General features: G+C 40.9%; 1 protein-coding gene across 10 annotated transcripts in view; it reads left to right on the top strand.

Moving 5' to 3' along the window:
• PATJ (PATJ crumbs cell polarity complex component) overlaps window positions 1-21290 on the top strand; it is a 207016-nt gene that overhangs the window by 5548 nt on the left and 180178 nt on the right. For 8 of the 10 annotated variants that reach the window (XM_039485476.1, XM_039485477.1, XM_039485473.1 and 5 more), the window contains exons 2-11: window positions 1404-1460; window positions 1550-1716; window positions 4303-4497; window positions 6542-6681; window positions 10812-11007; window positions 12591-12719; window positions 15333-15545; window positions 18964-19066; window positions 20008-20099; window positions 21099-21237. In XM_039485476.1, coding sequence (XP_039341410.1) covers window positions 1439-1460; window positions 1550-1716; window positions 4303-4497; window positions 6542-6681; window positions 10812-11007; window positions 12591-12719; window positions 15333-15545; window positions 18964-19066; window positions 20008-20099; window positions 21099-21237 — 1396 coding nt within the window. In that variant the 5' untranslated portion in view covers window positions 1404-1438. The remainder of the gene's footprint in view (window positions 1-1403; window positions 1461-1549; window positions 1717-4302; window positions 4498-6541; window positions 6682-10811; window positions 11008-12590; window positions 12720-15332; window positions 15546-18963; window positions 19067-20007; window positions 20100-21098; window positions 21238-21290) is intronic. The other 2 variants (XM_039485484.1, XM_039485474.1) reach the window with 1 other exon arrangement.

Raw genomic sequence — 21290 nt, 5'->3', positions numbered from 1 at the left:
TGCACAAGGCTCTCTATGCTCTCGCAGGAGACATTCAGTAGCAGGGTGGCCTCCCCTGCATCCAGGAGTCTCTGCTCTATTATCCGAACCTCTGCATTAGCCATATCCCTTCCTTGTCCCCCATGGGGATTCAGATACTGCAGAGGTTTGGATAATAGGGTTTTGGAAAGTCAGGCGTATACTGTCTATCTGTTTAAGTTGGTAAACTGCTTTGATGGCCCTCAGCATGCCAGACCCTATATATATAAATGCGAGGTGATGATATGCACATAAGGACCTGATCGTCTCACAAAACAAATTGCAAATGCTAATATTTATTCTAACAGTACTACCTAGAGGCCTCAACCAAAATTGGGGTCTCATTGTGTTAGGCACTGAACATACACATAGTAAGAGATGGTCCCTCCCCAAGGGGCTTATTTAAATAACTAAGACAGAGGACAGGATGGGAAACGGAGGTGACCTGACTTGCTCAAGTTCATGCAGCAGGTTCGTGGTGCAGAGCTGGGAATAGAACTCAGATTTCCTTATCAAGCCCAATGCCTTATCAACTAGACCAGGGGTTCTCAAACTGGGAGTCGGGACCCTTCAGGGGATTGTGAGGTTATTACATGGGGGGTCGCAAGCTGTCAGCCTCCACCTCAAACCTCGCTTTGCCTCCAGCATTTATAATGGTGTTAAATATATAAAAAAGTGTTTTTTTTATGGGTCACACTCAGAGGCTTGGTATGTGAAAGGGGTCACCAGTACAAAAGTGTGAGAACCCCTGAACTAGACCAATTTTAGGCCCTGATTCTGCAATATATTTTGTATGGGTGGAGCACCACTGATTTTGGAGGGGCTTCGCACAGGTGTAAGGTCCCACCCACATGATCAGATTGTAGGACTGACCCATAGCTGTGAGGAGTCTGCCAGTATCTCAATAATTAAAACAACAGTGGAAAAGTAGTTTTTAAATAATTGTGTATTTTGAAAGGATATCAGCTTAAGATGTAGTCAATTAAAAACAAGTTTAAAATAGTGTGCTGTAACATACCTGTCTTTCAGTCTCTCCGGCCATTTCTATGTCTTTTACAGTTGCAATTTTCTATGTTTAAAAATTCATTTTTCCCTTGTTGCTGTGTGAAAGGCCCAAACAAACAACAAAAGGGAAACTTGGTGACTATAAGTAGCAGTGAAACTGACTGCATTGATTGTAACAATACTGTAAGTGAAGTAAACACAATGAAAAAATAGTTTTTCCTCTAATAGTGATTATAGTAATCTTACATGTTACTTATAGCAATGATACAGTAACATAATTTTTTTTTTGAGTTGACTCGGTCTCTTAAGCAATCTGCTGGGAGGTATAACTTAGTTTAAACTTGGTTTCTTAGTTGATTTTTTTTTTTAACTTCATCTAGGTTATTCTGACTGATTCCAAAGAGATCAATTCACCATGCCTGAAAATCCTGCAGCAGGTAGATATTTTAAGAATAATTATCTTTGTTGAGTAGTGAGAGAATTTATGAGCCAGATTTCTAATCTGTATTATTTTGGGGTATATCAGATAAGCAGCAGGTGCTACAAATTCTTGATCGTCTGCAAATGAAACTGCAAGAGAGAGGGGAGACTTCACAGAATGAAAACCTGACTGTTTTATGTAACACACTCAGAAGCCCTTTGTTTAATCAGATACTGACCCTTCAGCAGTCCATCAAGCAACTGAAGGAGCAAGTAAGTTGAAAGTTACATTTTTTGGCTATATTTATTTAGGAATTTAAAATATGGCATGTAGGCATTGTATCACTGGGGATGCTGCCATTTGGCTTTATAAACTGTGACTCGAGTGACTGAATGTTCTAACTGTTTTCTACCACATTGGTATTTAACTGGGCTATGGGTCCCATAACTGTAGGATCTGAGTGCCTGTGGCATGCTCTCCTGTACACCCAGTTCAAGTCATAGGGCTAGTTGAGCCAGGCACACAAACTTAAAATCAGGAATTAATTCTGCATGCCCTGAGTGCCAGTGATCTCTGCAGGTGTCCTGTCATTATCCACATGGCTGTAGAAGACAATTTTACATGTACATGCAAATACATCTAGGAGCAGAATTTGCCTGACTAACCTAATTGCCTTCTATGAGGAGATGACTGAGTCTGTGGATGAGGGGAAAGCAGTGGATGTTATTCCTTGACTTTAGCAAAGCTTTTGATATGGTCTTCCACAGTATTCTTGCCAGCAACTTAAAGACGTATGGGCTGGATGAATGGACTATAAGGTGGATAGAAAGCTGGCTAGATCGTCGGGCTTAACGGGTAGTTATCAGCGGCTCCATGTCTAGTTGGCAGCTGGTTTCAAGCAGAATGCCCCAAGGGTTGGTCCTGGGCCGGTTTTGTTCAATATCTTCATTAATGATCTGGAGGATGGCGTGGACTGCATTCTCAGCAAGTTTGCAAATGACACTAAACTGGGAGGAGTGGTAGATATGCTGGAGGGTAGGGATAGGATACAGAAGGACCTAGACAAATTAGAGGATTTGGCCAAAAGAAACCTGATGAGGTTCAACAAGGACAAATGCAGAAGCCTGCACTTAGGACGGAAGAATCCCATTCACTGTTACAGACTAGGGACCAAATGGCTAGGAAGCAGTTCTGCAGAAAAGGACCTAGGGGTTACAGTGGACGAGAAGTTGGATATGAGTCAACAGTGTGCCCTTGTTGCCAAGAAGGCTAACGGCATTTTGGGCTGTATAAGTAGGGACATTGCCAGCAGATCGAGGGACGTGATCATTCCCCTCTATTCGACATTGGTGAGGCCTTATCTGGAGTACTGTGTCCAGTTTTGGGCCCCATGCTACAAGAAGGATGTGGAAAAAGTGGAAAGAGTCCAGCGGAGGGCAACAAAATGATTAGGGGGCTGGAGCACATGACTTATGAGGAGAGGCTGAGGGAACTGAGAGAGTTCAGTCTGCAGAAGAGAAGAATGAGGGGGGATTTGATAGCTGCTTTCAACTACCTGAAAGGGGGTTCCAAAGAGGATGGATCTAGACTGTTCTCAGTGGTACCTGATGACAGAACAAAGAGTAATGGTCTCAAGTTGCAGTCGGGGAGGTTTAGGTTGGATATTAGGAAAAACTTTTTCACTAGGAGGGTGGTGAAGCACTGGAATGGGTTACCTAGGGAGGTGGTGGAATCTCCTTCCTTAGAGGTTTTTAAGGTCAGGCTTGACAAAGCCCTGGCTGGGATGATTTAGTTGGGAATTGGTCCTGCTTTGAGCAGGGGGTTGGACTAGATGACCTCCTGAGGCCACATAGAATATCAGGGTTGGAAGGGACAAGTGCATAACAAATGTACCTGGACTATTCAGAATCGTTATTCAAAAAGTTGATTTTGTTCAGGTTCCTTTTTAACATACTCCTGAGCGAGAAAACTCTTTCTCCTGCTTGGCATGTCAACATTTGTAATTCCCAGGGAAAAGCTTCTGCATTTGTTAGTTGACTGGTGTTGCTATAAATTGAATTCCAGCACCTAGCAATTATAGCATGTGCAATCTGTTGCTTGTGGACCAGGCCCAACCAGGGGGACAATGGTAAATGTGTGGTCTGTGAACTGGAGAAAGCACAAGTGGCTCTTCTGCCAGGATAATTATACTGGCAGATAAGCCAGTATAGTTTATTTGGCTCAGTTTTGCCAATATAAGCTGTGGCCACACTAGGCTATAGCCATACTAGCAAAGCCTTCCAAGTGTATGCCTGGTCTTAGGTTCCTAAGTGACCCAGGTGCATTAGAAAATGTAATCTGTAGTCTGAAGGCTGTTTTGACACTCATTTCTTCCAGATGTGTTTAGCTCCTGGGGAGGAGAGGGAAAAACAGGAGAGTAGGAAAAGACAGGAAAGAGGGATGTAATAAAATATAGAGAGTGGAAGGGAAGAAAACGGAAAATATTTTTTTCATTTAAAAAAATAGCTGAAACATGGAGGGATTGTGTGGGTGTGTTTTTTTTTTTTTTTTTTTAATACCAAAGGAACACTATTTTGGTTATTGCCTCTGTCATGCTGCATTTCTTTTTCTGTCTCCAGCTGATTCTGCATTCTTTCTGCCTCTTTCTTTTCCTCCTGTTTTTATTTTGTGCACAAATTAGATGTCGTCCCTTAGTATGTGCCTGTTCCTGTTAGTCCTTTCACACACTTGGTGAAATAGTTTAGGCAATCCTGATGTATGTACGAGGTATTAATATTCTGATTTAAAATGCTGATAAATTGTTTATATGGCTGGTTTTGTACAAAATATTATACCTGAAAATCTGGTTTTTATAACAGCTCAATTACATGCCTTCAGACCGGTCAGTGGACTTTGATTTTACGAAGAGAGGGTTACTAGTATTTGATGCTGACAGATCCGTTACTAATGGGAACGTGTATAGGGCTCATAATTCATCTGGACCCAGAGTAGATCCATTCAATCCAAAACTAGGAGCTGATGAATTCAATATGACGATCCAACGGATGGCAAAGGTAAAGTCCAGTCATGGCCAGTGTGTTTTAAACTTATTTTTCAATAAGCATCGATTCTTTTGCATACATTGTTTGGCAATCCATTGCAATACATAACTTTCTGTACTGTATCTGAGGGAGTGGTGTCTTATAAATCAATAGGAGAGTAGAGTTGGTTGGGATTCCTCTCCCCCCAGTAGAAAAAATTTGACAAGAATGGAAAATTTCGCTTTTGACTTTTTTTAATCTTATAATCAATATCCCAAAACAGAAAAATTTCAGTTGGCAAAAACCCATAATTATTTTACCTATTGACGAGATTTCATGGGAAATAGACGTTTCCTGAAAAAAATTGTTTTGAATTTTACTTGCTGAATGGGAGCGTGTGGCAAAGTGAAGACTCACCAGCATGGCGCCTCCTGCTGGTCATCTTGGGAATTAAAAAAAAAATTAGCTTGTCCAGCACTCAGCGCACCCTCTGCTGGCCAATATCTTGCTTGCCTCATGCCCCCATGTCCCTCCAGACCCCGGTGTCCCTTACCTTGGGGTTCTGCCCTCTGCAGTACCCCCACTCTGGGTCTCCCCTCCCAGGGGAACCCTCAACCATCTAAACCCACTTTGCCGCTGTGGCTACTGCCAGTCGTCATCCAGCCCCTTTTCCCTGGGGCAGACTGCAGTCTGGAATGGCCACTCATCACTGGCAAGGGGGTCAGACCAGCTGCCTCTGCCTAACTCCATGCTGCAGCCTTTGCAGCCCCAGTACCTGTTTTAGCCTTTTTAGCAAGGCCCACAGCCTGGAGACTTACTAGGCTGCGGCTCCCCAGCTCCTCTTGCCTTCCCCCAGCCCTGCTTTGTTCCCTGTACCCTGAATTCCTAGGCAGCCATGTCTTTCTCTTGAGTGTGTGTGTGTGTGTGTGTGTGTGTGTGTGTGTGTGTGTGTGTGTGTGTCAGTCTTACAGCTCCTGGCCCTCAGCCCTTTTATCAGGGTCAGCTGGGCCCTGATTGGGCTGGCCACAGCTGTGGCTGCTTCCCCAATCAGCCTAGCTTGGCTGTTTTTAACTCCTGTTCTCCAGGAGTGGGGTAGCCATCCCACTACACACAGGTATTAACAGTGAAAGTGATTTAAAACATTTTATATACCCCTTAATTTAATTTTAATACAACTTGATTTTAAAACCTAGTCAGACTGATACTCACTTCATGAACATGGGTGGTGTAGCATATTAGTGATATCACTATATTTGCAGAGCCATTGTTGTATAGGCACAGGGATCCAGCCATGTAGGGCTGGGCTTACCCTATGCATTTAGAACTGGGCGTTATTTTCATCAGTTGGGTTAATTGGTTAGTCATTCCTTTCTATATTAAATAACTTTCTAATTGACTACCTTAATGTAACTGTAGTGTTTTAAGCACAACTTTTCTCATTAGTGTGCCATTATAGCTAAATCTTTTACTGGTTGAGCTAAAGACTGAACATTAATCACATCTGTTTTATTTAAAATAAAGTATTTTTTCATGGGTATTTTATACCAGTAAACAAACCCAGAAACTCTGTACTGGAGCTGAAAAACAGAACAGTTGCGGAAAAAAACCTGGATATTCTCAAGTGTGAAATTACAGGGGGAGGGAAAAATATGTGTTTAAAAATCATAGCCTTTGAATACAGAGCTAAAACCTAACCCATTCTAAAGCAAAAAGCAGCCAAAACACAAGTTATTTGTGTTAGTTATGCAATATTTCCAGAAATTCTAAATAAATTGCATTAATCAGCATTTTGTTCATACTTTTTGTCCAGTTTGGAATTCATCTCTTTATGAATGAAATGTGAAAATAGCTCTTAAATTTCCGGAGGGTTCAGAACCCGGGGCTGCCTGTATATACTGCATTCTGTTATATGAAAAATAATAAAGAGGAGAGTTTTATAGAAATAACATGTTCAAAATTCTGCATTTTTATTTATTTATTTATTTTAGAAGGGGAAAGACTAGTTCTCCTTGTACTCACAAATTTTAAATAAGATCATTCTACTGTGTTGAAAATTAACACCTTTTTTTTTTATTAGGGCAGACAAATAGAATACATAGATATAGAAAAACCATCTGTTGGAGGACTTGGTTTTAGTGTGATTGCCCTTAAAAATCAAACGGTGGGAGAAGCGGGTATCTTTGTCAAGGAAATCCAACCAGGAAGCATAGCTGCCAGGTAAGAATATGCATATTTGTGTTTTATTAACCTTATTTTAAAAAATCCCCCTTCAGAAGTGTGGCAAAATTATGATTTTGCATGTTTAAAAAAATAATTTGCAAGAAAAACACTGGCTAAGATTTAAAAAAATTAATAATTTTGGAAAAAAACGAGGAGTCCTTGTGGCACCTTAGAGACTAACAAATTTATTTGGGCAGAAGCTTTCGTGGGCTCAAACCGACTTCATCAAATGCATGGAGTGAAAAATAATTTTGGGTATGCAGTGTTGTTGTAGATGTGTTGTCCCAGGATATTAGAGACACAAGGTGGGTGAGGTAATATCTTTTATTAGACCAACTTCTTTTGGTGAGAGAGGCAAGCTTTTGAGCTTATACAGAGCTCTTCTCTGGTCTGGGAAATGAACTCAGAATGTGTCAGCGATAGTGGACGAAACCACACTCTTGATCATTACGTTGATTTCTGAGGGTGAAAAATTGACTATGAAATCCTTACCAAACATCTTATCCCCTACAATCTCTCCATCACCTAGAGCAGGAGTTCTCAACCTTTTTCTTTCTGAGGCCCCCCTCGGGTGGGAGGACCCTGGGGCATAGTTTGACTTCTGTGGGAGGGCGGGGGTGGTGGTGGTGGAGAAAAGGCTGGCAGGGCTTGGGCCAGCTCTGCATAGCAGGATCCAGGGAGGGAGTGCCACCTCCAGCCCTGGCCACCCACCTGTCTGGTGCTGTGTGCCGGTGGCTACTCCCCGAGGGCTCTGCTGGGCCTGGAGATGCCTGGGCAGCTCTGGCTGGCTGGGTGAGCAGTCAAAGGAGGCTGGGAGCTGAGGAGCAGATGCAACCCCAGGCACCAGCAGCAGATAGGGGAATGCCACGGCTGCCCACTCCATGGCACCACCAGCCAGAGGAGCAGCTGCCCCTCACTGCCTGGCTTGGTCTTCCTGATAGAGGGTAGCGGTTGATGGAGAAGAGGAGGTTGGGGTGTGTGTGTGGAGCTGCCCCCAGGACAACCCCACTCTGGATAAGGCACTGCAGTTTGGGGGGGCAACACCGTTGTGCCCCTTTAACTCTGCCCATGGGCTCAAGGTTTCTCCTGGCATCAGGGGGATGTGGAGAGCTTGGGGTTTCAGCCCCTTACTGCTCACGGCTTCAGCCCCGTACCGCTCCATGTGCAGGGGGTGTGCCGAGCCCCGGTGCCGTTCCCCACTTCAGCCCGCGTGAGGTGGCTGGGCTCACAGCTTCAGCACAGAGGCTTGCAGCTTCAGCCCTGCACTGCTCCCTGCTTCAGCCCCACAGGGGGTGCTGGGGTTTGGGGCATCGGGTTTCAGTGGCAGGGCTCTGTGGCCCCCCGAAAGGGCTTGCGGACCCACAGGGGGTGCAGTCCCCCGGCTGAGAACCACTGACCTAGAGGACAGCTATACAGTCCCTGATATTCAACTACCAAATAGTGATCAAACCAGTAGACAAAGCGGGTGCCATCCTAGTCCTCAACCAAGATGACTCTGTTAACGAGGGCAAGCGACAACTCTCTGTCACTACCTACTATAAATAGCTCAAAGAAGATCCCACACCACAACTTACCCAGGAATTTATGGATATCATGAAATCCTTCCCCAAACAACCTCAAGAGATACTCTACAACCTCATCCCTCAGGGACCTTCTGCCTGCTTCCCAAGATACATACACAAGAGAATCTAGGCAGACCCATCCTATCTGGCCACAGCATCTTACTGAAGGACTATTGAGATTCATAGAAACCATCCTCAAATCACTCACCATACAAAGGGCCAGCTTCCTCCAGGACACAACCAGCTTCCTCCAGAAACTCCACTACATTAACAACATCCCTTACAGTGACAGCATTGCTGCCTACATCAAATATTTACAAGATAATGGACAACCCTCAGATATCCACCACAAACACATCACCAAATTCATCCTCACACGTAACAATTTAATATTCAACAACAAACATGTTGTCAAACCGTGGGTACAGTCATGGGTACTAGGATGGCTCCAATATACCAATCTCTTCATTGGCCACCTTGAAGAATTATTTCTGGAAAGATGTACTACGAAACCAATGATATGCCTGTCCAGAGGATGAAAATATCTAAACTCCCTCAGATTTCTACCACAACTTCAACAATCACCACACATCCATTCTACTCGCTAGTGTGGGAGTGTTCTAGAGAATCAACTTCCCAGACACCACAATCAGCTTCAACAATGGAATACTACAGACAACTGTATACGAGAAACTCACTGATCACCACAGATTCAGTAACCACCTCAAAATGCACCAAGAAATCTGTTATCTACAGACAGTCACTCAGATACCACAGTATATGCTCTGAGGAGAAAGTCCAGGACATATTTCTTAACACACTTAAATATCGACTTCACCAACCAAATATATGTTAACTACTTATGCTAAATAATGTGATCCACATTGCATTTAGCTGTGACGCTCCACGGGAACATCTATACTTAAAATGCTGCATTAACACAGCTGTGCTACTGTAGCACTTTAGTGAAGAAGCTTTACACTGATGGGAGTCCCATCGGCATAGTTAATTCACCTCCCTGAGAGGTGCTGTCTACAAGGGGGGGTTATATTAGTGTAACTATGTTGCCCAGAGGTGTGGATTTTTCACACTCTTGGGCGACCTAGTTATACTGATGCAGGTCTGTAGTGTAGACCAGACCTGAGTACGTTTCTCAGACCCAAAGAAGAATTCTGTTTAAGTTTGAAGGCTTGTCTCTCTCACCAACAGAAGTTGGTCCAATAAAAGATATTACCTCACCCACCTTGTATCTCTAGTAATTTGGGTGTCTTAATTTGTGGCTGCCTACCTTTTTGGGACCAGCTTAAAGGGGCATGATTTCTTTTTTATCAGAGGACATGTGCTCAGCACTTTCTGAAAGTTAGGCCCTCTGACGTGACTGAAGTTGGCCACCCAAAAATGGAGGTGCCAAAAATCACTAATCACTTTGGAAAATCTTGGCATGGCCGCTATGATTAACTAACCCACCCCATGAAAATTCAAGGGACACAAGGAACTTAAAAATCATACACCTGTTTGAATTTTTGAACGTGCTATTAGTGTCCCTGAAAGAGATTAGCGAAGAAGGAACTCTATTCACTTTACTTTGTGCATACTCTGTGTATAGTCAGTTTTACTGTTTCCCATGTAAAGTTTGATCCCAATCCTGCTGGAGGATTCCTGCACAGATCTTGAAGGGTCAGGGCTTTAGGCAGGTCCCTCTGTGGTTTGTGTGGGTCCGTAACATAGAGACACAGGACATCCTTTTAAAAAAACAAATGGCAAAATTACAAAACTTGAGCTGCCCTCCGACCCCCCCAAGTGCACGTGCCCCGATGGCAAGTGTAGTGCCTAGAACTACTTTTAATGCATTTAAAGAAAATGTGACTAGGCTTCAAAATGATGGTGTCCTTTCTAAAAGAACTCATCCTGGAGTGTCCCGACACAAGATTACTCTTCCACCCCCCTATCGTGCGGAGAGGTTGAAATGCAGAGGGCACACTAAAGAACACTTTAGAAAAATGTACTAAGCTGTTTAAAAGTAGAGAAAGATGAGTTCATTTGGATGTCAAAGGGGAATATTACACTTCAGGGCCTGCTGGCCTGCTGCTGACATGACATGATCATGAGATATAAAATGCCCTTGATCTCTGAACAGACACACCCATTAGGGCAAAGTTCAAGGAATTTATTTACCAAAAAAACCTCCATGTTGTTGGTTTTGTTTTATTTTTAAATTCCACTTAAATGCTTCCCATTTTCCTTTTGAGATGAGATCTTCTGAAGGTGACATAGGATAATGGTGGTTCCTACAAAATTCTGTCCCAGTAAGCATCTGGTCTAGGTCTCTGGAAGAATAATTTTATAAATATTTTTATGAAGAGGATTAAAGATTTTCTAATCACAGATGTAAATTCATCAATAGTGTGAACTAACTTCGTAGGAGTTATACCATCTTAGGCTAGCAGTAAATTGTCCCTCTGTTTCCAGAAGAAAGCAGATTCACTCATTTTTATGTATCTTCACAATCCTGTTATGCGGTTACATCTCTTTAAAAATAAAAGAATCTTTTAATTTTTTATCAAGGAATCAAAGATTAAAGGAAAATGACCACATTTTGGCCATTAACCACACTCCATTGGATCAGAACATTTCCCATCAGCAGGCTATTGCACTGCTCCAACAATCCACAGGATCTTTACATCTGGTTGTTGCTAGAGAGTCAGTCCAAAGAAACAGCGGAACCTCTGCTGTCTCAAATGACACACATCCGCCTGAGACTGTGAGTAATGACACTGTCAAAAATCAGTTTTTGGAAGGTGTTAGTGCTTTTTAAACACATGAAAAGATTTTTATAGTTTTAACTATTTTTGTTTTACAGCAGCTAATGGTATGTGCTTTTTAATTGTGTCTAAGAGTGCAGGTATTTCATTTTAAAGTTATCATGCCCTAAATATAATGTTTGCATTGCAAAGCTGCCTGAAGTTGTTGTAAAGTAGATATTGGATTTTTTTGTGGGGGACCTGGAGCTGACACTTTAGTCGGTTGACCTATTCTCAGTAGCGGAGCCTACTTAGAGAGGGGCAGGGTAGGGAAATTTACAAGTTCACCCAGTGCAAACCATTTTACCTTGAGCAATTGGACTCTGATTATGACTTAAAAGAGGGTAGGCAGTGTTTACTTTACTTTCAGCAATCTCCACTGATCAGAATACGATCTACTAAAACCTTAACTCCCCAAAGCAATGTCTTATTTAAATACATGCATCACTATGAAGGGAACATCTTGATTGCATGGTTAGTTTGCCAGTTTTTCATATCAACTTTCATATGTTGCTAGTCTCCACTGGTTGTGAACCCACTAATTTTCTTCAGTGTGAGGGCTTATCATATACTTGGTTATGTAATCTCACAGGCCCCGATGATGTAGTAGGGCCACACATGCGTGAGAATGGGATTTGCAATATTGGGATCTTAATTTGTTATATTGGAAGCTTTGCTGGAGATCTTTTTAAGAGCCTGGATAATTATTTCCCTCATGACTATTGTAGAGCCAGTGAAATTTGAAAGTTTTAGTGGATAATCAATATTGTTTATTGCGCTGAAAATTTTAAAGAATTAAATTGTAACTGCTTTGTCATTAAAGCGTTTGTACCAAACAGACTAACAAAATAAAATAGAAATATTTCTCTGTGGGGGTCTTCAAACTTCCTTTATGATTTTTAACTGATCTTGGCCAAGATTTCCAGTATGCTAATAAATCCTTTATTCACAGAAGTCTTAAACCTGCCTACTTTGCCTCATTTTGGTTTCTATGTGAGGTGCTAATATGACAGAAAAAATGGCTAGGTTCAGCTGTTTCTGAGAGTTGTTGTTCTCAGATTGTCTTGTACACCACAAGGTTGCAGTGCAAAATAGCTTAGAGATATGCTTCCAATTCAGTATGGCAAAATTTATGTTGTGCTATTCATACAGAGTGTACTAGAGCTCTATACAGCATGTAAGTGAAATAACAGAAGTAGGAAACTAGTCAAATATTAAACAAAAATAGGCTAATGCAGACGTCTCGCTATTTCTCTCCCTATGGGTTGCAGTAAACTTGACTTACCAGAAATTAAAATGCTAGTCTTTACTATTGTAAGAAATCCTAAAATTGCCTTTATGTAGTCCAGAATGGTGTCTTATGAAAGTGAAAAAGCAAAATGTTTGCAAAACCCATTGACTGACCGACCAAGACTCAATATGGCTCCAGTTATATGTGGGGAAATTGCTCTGAATACGATTATTAATAATAACTGGCAGAAATGAAAGCAGGAAATATTGATTATTAATTAAAATTAAAATCTCCCTCTTCTGTTAATTGCAGATTCAATGGGGCCATGTTGAAGAAGTTGAACTGATTAACGACGGCTCAGGATTAGGTTTTGGAATTGTAGGAGGAAAATCAAATGGTGTCGTTGTAAGGACTATTGTTCCTGGTGGATTAGCAGATCGGGTGACTTGTTGTTTTATGTCACTTCTTATTTGGTTTTAAAGTACAATAACTTCTTTTGACAGTCCTAAAATAAACTAATATATGTAAACAAAAGGACTCTGATAGCATCAAAGACTGAATGCCAATACATATATTGTATGTAGAAATAAATGCATGTTAAAGGTCTGATGGCTGACAAAAAGTCAACACTGGAACTGAGCTAAATTACTTCTCTGGCATGGCATGGCATGGCTTTTATTGCATTCCAGAACAGATAGAAATATTAAAAGCTTGCCCAGCATTATAATTAGCATTCAATAAAATTTCAACCGTTAGTCATCAGTGTTGGGGCAGCTACTCTTAACAGACATGCAGATTATGTATAGAATGTGTATATTTGGTTACAATTTTATAGGGGCCAACTCTGCAAACTCACATTCTCATGTGTTTAATCCTTAATCATGCAGGTTGTCCCACTAAAGTTATCATAGAATCATAGAATCTCAGGGTTGGAAGGGACCTCAGGAGGTCATCTAGTCCAACCCCCTGCTCAAAGGGGGTTGGACTAGATGACTTACTTGCATGCAAAAGCTGCGGAAGGGAGCTTGGGGAATGGGGGGAGAGGCAGGGTGGCCCAGGCTTGATGTAGGGTGGTGGGGGAGCTTGGGGAAGCAGCAGGGGCTAGGGGGTGGGGACTCGGGAGGCAGTGGGGGCCAGGGGTGCCAAAATACAAGTTCACCCAGGGCATCATTTCCCCAAGGCTGACCCAGTTGCATGAGTATGTGTTCAAAGATACAGTGCATGGGTTATTTATAAAGATTATTTATTTTTATATGAAGAGGCTTGGGCCTGTGCGGAGCCCCACTGAAGTCCGTGATACCTACACACGTGCACGGATTCACCTGTCTGGATCAGATTACAGCCTTGGGGTCTTAGTCTTTAAAGACCTAATCAGTGGGGGCAAAAGACATATTTGGCTTCAAGACTAAGCTTGATAAGTTTATGGAGGGGATGGTATGATGGGATAGCCTAATTTTGGCAATTAATTGGTCTTTGACTGTTAGCAGTAAATATGCCCGATTGGGTGGGATCTGAGTTACTACACAGAATTCTTTCCTGGGTGTCTGGCTGATGAGTCTTGCCCAGATGCTCAGGGTTTAACTGATCGCCATATTTGGGGTCAGGAAGGAATTTTCCTCCAGGGCACTTTGGCAGAGGCCCTGGGGGTTTTTCGCCTTCGTCTGCAGCGTGGGGCACGGGTCACTTGCTGATGGATTCTCTGCACTTGAAGTCTTTAAACCACAATTTGAGGACTTCAGTAGCTCAGACATAGGTTAGGGGTTTGATACAGGAGTGGGTGGGTGAGATTCTGTGGCCTGTGTTGTGCGGGAGGTCAGACTAGACTATCATAATGGTCTCTTCTGACCTTAAAGTCTATGATTCTATGATCAGTACTAACTATCCTCAAGTGAAGCATTTAACAGGATTGGGATTTCAATGAGAACTCACAACGACTATTTACTAACTGCTGCCCATAACCTTAGATGTGCAAAAAAAAGACACATTAGTATTTTAAAATGCAACATAAGGCAAGAGGCAGGTTATAGGACATGTTCCAATTCAGAACAGAAACGAAAACTGGATATTTGAAGAGCTGGAATGGAAAAAGTCGGCTGTTGCTTGAGAGCCTCCTCTATAAAACTGTCTGAAGTAATGAATGCTTTTTCACTTACTGTGAAACACCTCTTTTGCTGTGAGGAACAAAATATTTTGGCTTCCGGTGACAGCTGTAAATTAAGATATTACTATATCAGTTTCAATTAAACAAGAGGTGAGATGCAGTTAAAAATGTGAAATAAGGAGCATGTATACGCTAAAGCTCGATGAAGTAACACCTGGAAGTAACACCAGTATTAACGTGCATGTTAGTTATTATGGGCGAAGTCCTCAGCTGGTATAAATCAGTGTACTTAAATCAACAGAAATATGAAGATTTACTCCATCTGAGGCTATGGCCCTATGTATGTTCAGTACGGTTCTTTCTTACAGTAAAAATAACAGCGTGGGTCTCGATCCAACAATTTTTTTTTTTTAAACATGAGTAATTCTACTTATGAGCGTAGTCCCATTACATTCAGTGGAATTACTCGCTTGAGTAAAGGCTAGTCAAGTGAGTAAGACCTGCAGGGTTGAGTTTTTAATATTTGAGCTGTTCAGGTTCTTCAAATAGCTCTAAATCAAAATGCTGTGCTTTGTATCCCTAAAATCCTCTTCTGCTATTTGATAGCATAGTTCTCAGAGAGAATCTCCGACTACAGGATTACAAAACAGTGTCCGCATTTGTTTTCCAGTAAATATGAAATTTAACCTTTTTCTGATGAATTGTACTAACAGTCTCTGTGGGTTTCCTTTTTTTTTTTAAACAGTTTGCTGTAGAACTGCTAACTGCTGTAGAAAAAGCAATGGTTAATTGTGTTAGCATTGCCCTACATTATTTATTTTGCAGCAATGATTAATTTTATGATATTTTTGTGCACTAGCTGCCCCATGAAAATATACTACTCAATTTCAGTTCTGCAATGTACAATTTTGGTCCAGTTCTGATTTTTTTTTTTTTATGTTCCATGTTTGAAGGATGGGAGACTTAGAACAGGAGATCACATCCTACAGATTGGAGGAACCAATGTACAAGGAATGATCAATGAACAAGTTGCCCAAGTGCTGAGAAACTGTGGGAATTCTGTTAGGATGGTGGTTGCCAGAGATCCAGCGTGTGAGATTACTGTGACGCCACCAACCCCTCTGAGCCTGCCTGTTGGTGCATTGCCCTTCTCTCCGGACAGGGGTGTAAGTAGATGACATTTTCTCAACATTCTTCAAATAAGTTCTTCTGTGGCTTACAGCCAGAAAGAGAGAGCACGGCCTTCACAAGTGCTAAAGAGCTTCAGACAGACTGCAACATATTTTGTTCATTTGAGCTTCCAAATATGATACCATAGTATTAAATGATCCTTATTTTAGCCATCAGCTCAGCCTTCTGTAGTCTTCTACCATATACTATAAATACCTGTTAGCTCAGGGCCAGACTGACCAGGGCAGTTTCAGTGTTGCAGAATTTATTACAAAGTGAGTGATTTGATTTAACAGGATCATAAACATTATTGATAAATGGAACATTTAGATCTCCTTCCTAGCGTATTACATTCTTGCTCATCTGAGTGGATTTAAAAAATGATGCTGACTTTTTCTTTCCTAAAATCCAGCATGCACTATGACCAGAACAGAATTATTCAGCACAGTGAGCTACTTCTCTTCATGAAACATAAGTGTAACATCTTCCTAGTCTACACAACTGTCTTTGATGGGAAATGTATTTAAACATTTGAATCTTGTTTTAGCAAATCTCCTCCTGGTCATATCAAAGTTGCTTGTTTTTTTTGAAGTCATCCTCTTCAGTTTGGAGTAATTAAAATCAACAAATGCTACAGGTCTGGAAACATCAACAAAGCTGTGCTTGTACGTCATCTGCTACTAATGCGCTAGTTAGATTTAGGTGTGGAATTTCTGAGTAGCCTTTTCTTTCTTCTCTTGTTCTTGATTATAACTTGGAATCTGAGAGGAGCTATTCTTTAAAACACTTTATGTTTGCACTCTTTCCCACTGGACCAGGTTGCTCCAAAGGCACCTCTTAGCTTCTGGTGGGGGAGAATACTTCACATCTCTCTGGAGAGACCTGTCTCACTGAAGATAGGTGATGTTGAGCTATAATGGGGAACCTGTTCAGTTCTCCTCCTCTGAAGTGAGGTTGCAGTAATAGCAGAGGATTGAGGAATGGAAAGAGCCTACACTCCAAGTGGATGAGAATGGAGATTTTCCTACTTCCTCCTGTCTTCTCACCTGCCCTCTCGAATTTTCCACCCCTTCAGGAGATACTGATGCAGCCAAGAAAACATTGGTTAAATAAATGTCATCCTGAGTACTTTAAGCTTGGTGTCTTGAAAGAGGGACATGTTTAGTGCTCTGTAAACAGGCATTTCATAAAGAATAGCCACGTGGGACCCTTTGCTGGCTCTGTCACATTTTCGAAGACTATGTATACAGCCTTAACTTTTCCTCCCCTAGCATGTATTATTTTCACCTTTCCTGTGTTAGAGACTGACCTTGCAAATTGACTTGTTCAGCAGTATACGTGTGCCATAGCTCAAGCTGCAGCAGCTAGAGCATGCAGGATTGCTGCAAGCTTTCTAAAATGTCCTCCTTTCTGGTGTGTGTTTTGTACTGTTTTTCCCACCCCTTTCCAGGGTCCTTCAGGTTTCTGAGACATCTAGAAATAAACTCAGATATTGCTATTCTATTGCGTTCTTTGTTGGCAGAGCCCAGGCATTTAGATTGAAGAAGTATCTGGTCAATTTGCTGGTAGATTAGTCTTTGCAGAAATTGACAGCGGTAGCTAATGTGAATGTGTTTTTCCTGCTTCATTTATTGTACTTGTTAAAGGCAGGTCACGAAAATCACTTTGCACCACGGAATCTACTGCTTCAGGGGACCTATCTGTAAATGGCAAGATTTTTCCAGCGTTATGATTACCGCTTAAATCAGCAGAAATATGTCTTGAATTGCCAATTACTTTGTTGTATATTAAACCACTAGTTTTGCATTAAGCTACCTCAGTTCTCTACCACAGTTTCTAAATCCACACTCCTCTGTGTATACACACATAAGAAAACAGAAAATCTCATACAGTTAGTCATGTGCAAGGCACATAACTACAACCCACCAATTTAGCCACAGCTCGGGAATGGGCTGTTATGTTTGGGATTGTGTGTCTATATTTCCCAGAATCCACCCGTTAAGTCCATATACTACTCCACTTCCAGTAACGTGCCATAGATGAATATTTTTGCAGAACTAGAAAATAGCATCAGTCATTCTGTGAAGTGCCTCTGGTGCTAAGGTTTCTGGTGTTGCCTTTGAAGGAAAGGTCCTGGACTGTCAAAATGGCTCTGTGGGGAGAAACACAACCAAAGATCAAGTGAGCAAATCCAAAATGGGGGATGGTGAGGGCCAGCTTCAGGGGACCTATCCGTAAATTTCTCCTTGGATCAGACCATGTCTGAATACCTTATTAGATTGTAGCTATTTATCTAAGAAAACATTGAACAGATAATTCAGAAGCCAAAAGATGGTGCCAAATTATGTACTATTCCTTTCTTCTCTGTTCTAGTTTCCCTTATGATGAATGGTCTCATCTCTCTCTCTTTTTTTTTTTTTTTCCCCCCCTTAAGCTGTAAAGCTTTTTTTAAAAATTCTCCAGATTTTCTCCCTGCTCCCATTATTTAAGTTGTGCTCAGTGGAAGTGATTTTTAACGTGGCTTTGACTTCCTGTTGTCACTTCACCTTCTAAACAAGTCTTTTGAAGCTTCCACTTCTCTGTGTAGTCCAGTCCAGTTCAAATCAGGATAGTAATCATTTCAAACTTGCCCTTAAATGTAATTAAGTAGATATGCATATGATTGATATAAAATAAAATGGTGTCTTGCACACCTAGCTTTATCTTGAATTCCATATTTTAAAATGTGCTATATGCATTTGTTGGATATAATTACCAAAAAGTTCATATTGTTGTTTTTTTCTGGAAGCACCTGCAGCATGTTGGGTACTTTCCAAACATAGGAGTGTAACTATCTCTGTCTGAAGGAGCTCATGAGCACATTTTACACTAAAGAGAACAAGTGTGTGGTTCTTTAATAATTGTAAGGAATCAAAATACTTTCCATTAATAGGGTCTAAGAGAAAAATATTTTTTTGATAAAGCCCGGGGACTGAGAGCCAAGTATTTTCTCTCTTCCACTGGCATGGTGTCATGATGTCGTGTACCTAAAGCAATTCTCTGTTCCTAATTAACCAATAGAGACTTTCCAAAGCACTTACTGTGTGGCATTAGGTACTGTGACAAGCATGGCGCCTTGGCTGTACATGAATATCTTTTATGTTTTTATAGATACTTGTTTCTGATATCGTATATATTATATAGCCAAGATTTTCAAAGTGACTAGTAATTTTGGGTGCCCAAGTTGACACCTTTATTTTCTAGCCTCTGGAAGTGAGACCCCCCCTTTTGAGGTGTCTGAAGTTGGTCTACCAAAATCACTGGTCATGTCTCCAAATCTTAGCCTGTAGTTTAAAATGTTAGTGATATAACAAACTTTTTTTTACTTTAATGTGGACATTCAGTTTTATAAACTCTATACTATTTTATTTCTAGGCTAACACAACTCTTTTTGATACCTATGACGTGGAGCTTACAAAAAAAGATGGACAAAGTCTTGGTATAACAATTGTTGGATATACTGGAACATCTGATGTAGGTGAGTTATACACTAACTGCTGATTATGAAAGACTAGAGCAGAGGTTTATCAAATGCCCAGACTGGCCTTATGTTTTTGCTGAAGTCTTTGATACATGCCACATAGCTCAACATGCACTTTCATTTCTTTAATGAGTTCAGTGTCTGAGATTTAAAGACCTATTAGACTATCCAGTCCATCTCTCTGCCAGTGCAGGACTGTAAGCATCTCAACAGTGTTTAATGTGTGTGCCATCTTCACAAAGTGATTATTTTTCAGCAGACAGCTATTTCATACTTTGCACTAGTGTCTGAGCTCTGGGAGCACACCAAAATATCTGTATGTAACTATGGGTGCACAGAGTGCTTTTGTACAACTCTACACATGAGAAAGAAGGAAAGCTTTTTGTGATTTCTACATATCCCCTTACAAAATATATTTATACAATAGGAAAGTGCATTTGTGTGAGATTTTTCACAAGGGATTTGTCTGATTTAAATTATTGAATTGCTAAAACTAAATGTAAGAGGATGAGCGAGGCCTTGATCCAGCAAAGCACTTAAGCACATGCTTCACTTCTAAGCATAAATACTCCCCTTGAAGTCAAATTTATCATATGTAAGTGATTTGGTGGATCAAAGCTTGTATAGGCATGGAAACTGACTTGTCATAAAAAGGGACTTTTCTGAGCAGGGTAAATCAACTAGGGCAGTATAAGGGTGCTTACATTGCTGCTCTTCTCTTGAGTGCAGATTTGGAATCATGCATGACTACTAAATTATGTGAGTGTTGTGATTTCAATGTTCATTTGTGACTAGGAGGAGATGCAACTTCATTTCACTTGTGGACCCAGGCCTCCAGAGGTGCATGGTTCTTAAGCACACATTTATTTAGAGCTTAACAAAAGGCCCAAATTAGTATTTTCTTTAAGTTATTCATTTTTGTTTTGTTTTTTTTAAAGCAGATTCTTCAGGGATCTTTGTGAAAAATATAATACCTGGCAGTGCTGCAGATCACAGTGGCCTTATACAAGTCCAGGACAAAATTGTTGCTGTAAGTGAAATATTTCATTGGATCAGTTTTGGAACTAGAGGTTTATTTTACATATATCTGGATTTTTAAAACACACTCTACTAAAGCTTGTTCTTCATTCACACTAAAGCACATCCAGTTTGTAAAAGGGAGGAACACTGGCAAATTTATGACTGTCAACAAGAATTAGTATTTGAGCTAATAGCTCTGGTTTGCAGTGGTTAGATTATTAGTGTACTACCAAAAATGAGAGAGAATCGTAAATAGTAAAACAGGATAGATGTTTGGATTGAAGCATCTTAGAGCAGGGATCTTGATTTAGGGCCTGATTTAAAGTACTGAGCATCTTCAGCTCCTGTTAAAGTTAGTGGGATTTGAAGGTGCTTGATATCTTGCAGAATTGTGTCCTTTATGCCCATCTATAAGTATTTAACATTAGGTTGACATCATCAAAATATTAGTAACGCAGATGTTTTTTTAAAAAAAAATCCTTTTTATTTATAGGTGAAAGCTTGCTGGATAAATGTCAGGGCCATGTTAACATGTAATGGCTAACTTTGCATTCATAATACAAGTAGGAATAACTCTAAAGATTTCTTAACATGAAAAGAGAGATCTGACTATGCTATGATCTGAACAAACTGTTAATCTCTCAAACTCATCCAGGAAGCTCCATGCACAGTACTGTGCAAGCTGCTGTCTGCACACAGTATCTCTGCTGAAAAGCAAATGTATTTTACATTTCTGTAAATCTAGTAAATTGCTGTTTTGTATTTGCCCATGCCTGCTATCAAGGAGAAGTTTTTATTTTGTATTAAGAAGAAACTTTGAAGATGGCATTTATCTGATTATTTTGAAGTAGCTGAATTAATGCAATTCTTCTTTTGCAATCATTACAGTCTGTGAGGGCCATCAGTATAACTGTGAGAGATGAGTTGCACTGTTGGTTTACATATCTCTGCGAATGTTAGAACTCAACTGTAATCTGATGTCTATAATCTGATGGTGTTTCTGTACTAGGTTGATGGGATTAATGTTCAGGATTGCTCCAATCAAGCAGTGGTGGAGGCGCTGCGTCGCACTGGCCAGGTGGTGCACCTTACTTTGCTTCGACAGAAACCTTCTCATGCTTTCTCTTCAGGAAGATCTTTAGAGAGAGGTAGTCCTTTTCCTCCCTTTGCCAATGGTTCATTTAATTTTTCTTTCAATTTA

This window comes from Mauremys reevesii, linkage group 8, assembly GCF_016161935.1.
Source record: "Mauremys reevesii isolate NIE-2019 linkage group 8, ASM1616193v1, whole genome shotgun sequence".
Classification (NCBI taxonomy): Eukaryota; Metazoa; Chordata; order Testudines; family Geoemydidae; genus Mauremys; species Mauremys reevesii.
This window is presented reverse-complemented; position numbering and strand designations above follow the sequence as displayed.